The sequence below is a fragment of the Barbus barbus genome (assembly GCF_936440315.1).
Source record: "Barbus barbus genome assembly, chromosome: 30".
NCBI lineage: Eukaryota > Metazoa > Chordata > Actinopteri > Cypriniformes > Cyprinidae > Barbus > Barbus barbus.
Window position 1 is genome coordinate 681482 of NC_136758.1, and position 5083 is coordinate 686564.

Here is a 5083-nt window from a genome sequence, read left to right on the forward strand (position 1 = left end):
AACTTTTTAATGGCTTTATTCTTCATTGTTTTCAGCATGCTTTTGAAGCAATGCATGATGCCTTCACGATTTCATGTAGAAGTTAAAAAGCTCAATGAAACAAACAACTGGCTTACTAAACAGGCTTATTAAAAATTAATTTCCTCAAGAGGAAAGACAGTCCGAGTCTCTGATCAGTGATAGTACTGTCCTCCTCGGCCTCCTCTGCTCCATCGGCCTGCTCTCCATCCCCCTTTCCAGCCGCCTGCTCCTCGATTCCCGCCGTGTCCTCGTCCTCCTCCTCCATCAGATCTCTTCTGCCACACGGGCATCTCCGGCAGAGGCGCTTCGATCTCAGACGGCCGTCCTCCGCGGTCAGGAACCCGGCCCATCAGGATCTGAGGATTCACCAATCATCACACGCCAGCCACAAACAAACAGAGAAGCCAAAAGAGGTAGTATAATCTACGCACTCGGTTTATGGCGCAGCTGGTTTTCTCTCGGCACGAGCCGCTGCTGGTCTTCACCATATAGCAGAGGTCCTGTCTCGCAGCGAGCAGATGAGCCGCACTCACCGCCGACCGCAGCGACAGAGAATACCGCATCGGCTGATATGCTCTGGCCATCCGGTCAATCTTCACCTGAACAATAAATAAATAAATACATCTGCTTTTCTTCCAAACACTAAATGACACGTGCGTCTGTCAGTCGCTAATGTAAAGCTCACGGTAGGAACAAAATATGCAGCCAAATTATACATCATCATTAGCGGCTCACTCCTGTAAACTAGTTAATGTTTTGACCAGGAAACTACTGGGGCCAGTTGTTCAAAAGTAATCCGATCGGATTTTGGCCATCAGATGGGATCAAATCTTGACAATGGGTTGAAAAAGAGGATTGTGAATTCGGATTAGATCACAAAATCCAATATTAGTTTTGATCTGGATTAAATCCTCAGTTTGTGTTTAAAACGTTTTAGTAAGATTGGGATACTTCTGATCCAAAAAAACTGGATTATCCTGGTCCCAGCAGAAGAGTGGATTTCAGGAACAAAAATGTAATAAAACTTTAAAACTGGTCCAAAAAGTATAACATTTGTAATGTGATGTTTCTCCAAACATCCGTCAATATCAAACAAAAATATTATAAAGTTGTTTTATCACTGATTGTAAACTATATTGTCAGAAGTACAGTCAGAAGTAGTTATCTGCAGAACATCGACATTTCATTTTTTTCTCCATCATCATGTCCCTTTAGGGCCTCCGTACAGCACTAGTAATCCGGATCTGGAAAAGTGTGTATCTTGATCAGGGTGAGCCAATCTGATTTTGTTTTGAAAAATTGGCACAAAAGTAAGATGGGTTACCCGATCCTGGATAGCAAAACATGTGATTCCCAAACCTAGATCATTCTGATCCAGATTACACTGAACTGAAACCCAGATTGAGTTCAGAAAATCAACTGAACTGAATGTGGTTCACTACTGCTGCTCTCAGTGAGAAACAACTTCACAAGAGCAACAGTGAGAGCTCAGCGGTTAACACCATTCACAGAAGGATGTTTCAAGAGCGATGCTTCTCCGATCTGGGCTAAAAATGTTTTAGTTGCTCCCACACAAATTTAAAAAGTAAAATGTCAAAAGTGAAATCTGCAAGAATGCTCTGGCGGTTCTGTCAGTTTTCATTAACTTGTTAAATATTGACCAAGAAGAAAAGAAAACAGCAGAGAGTGTCTGGCGTGCCTTGGCTCTGTCGGACCAGCTGAAGGACTGTACGGTCAGATCCAGCCGTTTGATCAGCATGCGCCGCCGACACTCGTACTCCACCGACAGAACGCCGCTGATCTTCTCCAGCTCACCCTGAACACACAAAACATCACACTTAATGATGTTCTCTGATCTGAGCTGTTAATAATGTACAGTATGTGGTGAGAGTTAAACTCTTCTCACCCATTGGTCCGGACGGAGGGAGCTCTTGAACGCAGGATCTCCGATGTGCGTTTCTGGAAGCTGCTTGAGTAAAACCTTGACCTGCACCAGAAAATATATCAATCCTTCAATACACAAAAATTAAGTAAATAAAACAACATGAAAAACAGAGCTAAAAGCTAAGATACATGTATGAGAGGTCCCCGTGTTATAAAACATACAGCAGACTTGCTCTTTAGTCTATGATGAGAGTTTATCGTTCCCCATGCAGTCATCATAACGGAGTGCATTTATGAATGGATCAACACGTTAATAAAGTACAAGTAATACAGTGATTAAATCAGAGAAGCGTGATATGACTGCTGTAAACCACTGGCAGAGGATGAGAGTAAACACTCGTTCAGATCAAAACCCCACAGTGTCTGTACTTTTACTCAAGTTCTTGGTTTGTGTAGTTGGTCCAGCACTGAAGGTTTAAAGTGCTTAATCTGCTCTCAATACGGTGCTCAAGCTGACCGTGAATACTCGCTCCTGTGATGACTGTCAGGAGATCTAATGAAACACATGCAGTGAATGACGCACCTGCTGCTCCACAGCAGTGAACGCGTCTCTGGTGTCTCGTCCGGCTGGATCCGGCAGCTTCAGAGCTTCACAGATGACTCTGAGATCCTGGAGAGACACGTCCAGCTCCTCTGCGTCCGCTGCCGGTTTACTGGACACCATCTGCTCCGCTTGAAGCTCCGACGCCAAGAACACTGAACCCAGAGACTCTCGGTCAACACGGAGACCAACATCCACCACAAACCTGAACCTTCAGACCACTCACAGACGATCTTCAGATGCTCCTCGGTGTCCTTCACATCTCCGTCTGCTAATCGCGACGCCAGGCCTTCATACGGACAGCACAGGTCCTTCAGCAGTCTGCCGGTGTCCAGCATGCATCTGTCTGGATCTTCTGCTAGCAAACACAGCCACAAACACATTCAGTTCAGTGTGACTGAAGCTAAAGCATCACAAAACATTTCATCTCACCACTGAGAGTTCTCCTAAATAGCAGTAAAAGAGTTTTCTCTTAAAACCTCTTCACAAAGCTGCGGAGACACACTTGTGCTGAGGAATAGAGAGAAGAGTTCAGCTCAGAGTGAGGGGGCGGGGTTTACCTCGTTGCTATGGGTGATGTACACAGTGCACAGTGATTGGCTGATCAGAGATTTATTCATAGAAATATTGTAGAGTACAATATTATGTTGCCATATTCAAATAAAGGTTAAAAAATTAAATTTAATCATTCAAATAAAGATTTAAAATGCAGGCTGTCACTAATTAAACAAGTATATGTTCAGCTAATTGTCAGCCTCTTACATGTGTGCTTCTCATAATTAGTGAATATGCATATAAACATCCTTTTAATGAACAGTAGAATAATCACAGCTGATAGTAAGACATGCAAACGTAACAGAAAACCAGACTGGACACAAGAACATGTTACTTCTCATCCAGCTGGTTAATAACAAGGATATAATCAAAGGAGAATCTGCAGTTAGGATAACCTCAAAACCAAAGGAGATACTTTATAAAAGCTCATTATCATCAGATGTTTCTAAACTGTTTGTTCTGAGGCAGATTACCGGAAACAGCTATTTTAGGATAGTTTGTGGTTTAGGACTCCTCTTCAGTACTCCTAACATTTCACAGATTTAGGAGCTAGTTTTAGTGCTAAATCACTTTAGGAAACACTCTTAGAGTCCTAAATTTAGGACTGACACCCATTATTTTTAAGATTTTCTCCTAAATCAGCGAGTTATGAGCTACTTTTAGCCTGAAGATGTTTTGTGAACACGGGCCCAGATGTCCAGCAGTGTGTGTGTGTGTGTGTCACCTGTGATGAGCGGCTCCTGTGTGTGTGTGTGTGTGTGTCACCTGTGATGAGCGGCTCCTGTGTGTGTGTGTGTGTCACCTGTGATGAGTGGCTCCTGTGTGTGTGTGTGTGTGTGTGTGTCACCTGTGATGAGCGGCTCCTGTGTGTGTGTGAGTCTGGATGAGAGCCACGTCACCAGACTGACATATTCAGATGAGCTGAAGCCCCGCCCACACGCCTCCAGAAGCCCCGCCTCCTCCACCAGGGGCCCGTTGAACCTGACACACAGATCCAGACTCATGTGTTTCTCAATCATTCACATGAACAGCTGCACACAGGGCTTATGCACCTTTACACTACAACACCTTAAGAAGTAGAGGACATTTAGAATAAATGGAACATTGTTTCTAAATATAAATGTCTTGTATTAGCAACACTTTGAAGCTTGAAAACACAACAGGGTCATACAACCACATTTCAGAAACTTCTCCGGCTCAAATTTGTGATTTTGCTAATATTTATTCTGAAGAAAGATAAACATGTAAGGTGATGAAAGCCAAAATATTAAATGTTGTGGATGAATATTTACGGAGTAATACAGTATTTTGTAGAGGAATCTCACCCGAGATTCGGTGCTTTACATTAAGATGCTTTTACTGGAGAAGCAAACTGATGAAAGACATCTTTAAACATCCTTAATTTGGTTTAATTTCTCAGAAAACAAGACTAACTGTATCTTGATTGAAGGACGTTATCTTGATGATATAGATGTCTTCTGAAACAGCTAAAGCTAATATATTTATCTGTCAAACATTTGAATAAAAAGGCCGTTTTCATCGCATTCTCCATAAACACAACAACACTAGAAAGACACGATGAATAACTTATTCTGTTAAGAAGACATTTATGAAACATAATAAATAAATACATCTGACAATGAATCATTATGATCTGATCCTCAATCAGAAGACTCCTAAATGACCTGCTGCTTACCCGACCTGATCCAGGATGTCCAGTATATCGCTCTCCATCCTAAACGCGTTCACATATGATCAAATAAACCACATTAATCACAGAAATCACATCATATTTGATAGAAATCCGTCTCCGGCGGTGCGTCGCTCAAATGAAGCCGACCGCCAGCAAACAACAACAACACAAGAGTTCCGCTAAACTTCACATTTATACATCACTGCAGATCAAACTCGTCTTATATAATAATTAATATACCACAGCTTCCTATTGCAAGAGCACCGTAGATAATAATCATGGGTACTGTAATCATGTAACACCGTGACAAAGAGACACTTCCTGTCTGT

General features: G+C 42.3%; 1 protein-coding gene across 3 annotated transcripts; it reads right to left on the bottom strand.

Moving 5' to 3' along the window:
* Positions 1-5083, bottom strand: fam98b (family with sequence similarity 98 member B). Of its 3 annotated transcripts, none has more exons than XM_079385330.1 (8): positions 4758-5083; positions 3909-4042; positions 2733-2861; positions 2489-2661; positions 1928-2008; positions 1721-1837; positions 453-620; positions 1-377 (listed from the first exon to the last, which is right to left on the bottom strand). In XM_079385330.1, the coding sequence occupies exons 1-8, from the start codon at positions 4793-4795 to the stop codon at positions 174-176; spliced, it is 1044 nt and encodes a 347-aa protein (XP_079241456.1). In that variant the 5' UTR covers positions 4796-5083; the 3' UTR covers positions 1-173. The 3 variants fall into 3 exon arrangements, with proteins under 3 accessions (XP_079241456.1, XP_079241455.1, XP_079241457.1); XM_079385329.1 differs by having other exon boundaries at positions 2733-2864; positions 4758-4890; XM_079385331.1 differs by lacking the exons at positions 3909-4042; positions 4758-5083 and adding an exon at positions 3786-3806.

Excerpts from the sequence above, each read along its gene's own strand:
- fam98b (XM_079385329.1), bottom strand. The coding sequence starts at position 4,795 with ATGGAGAGCGATATACTGGACATCCTGGATCAGGTCGG. Across the intron at positions 2,009-2,488 it reads TCACTGCTGTGGAGCAGCAG|GTCAAGGTTTTACTCAAGCA; the intron begins GTGCGTCATTCA and ends TTTCTGGTGCAG. Across the intron at positions 378-452 it reads CCAGCTGCGCCATAAACCGA|ATCCTGATGGGCCGGGTTCC; the intron begins GTGCGTAGATTA and ends GTGAATCCTCAG.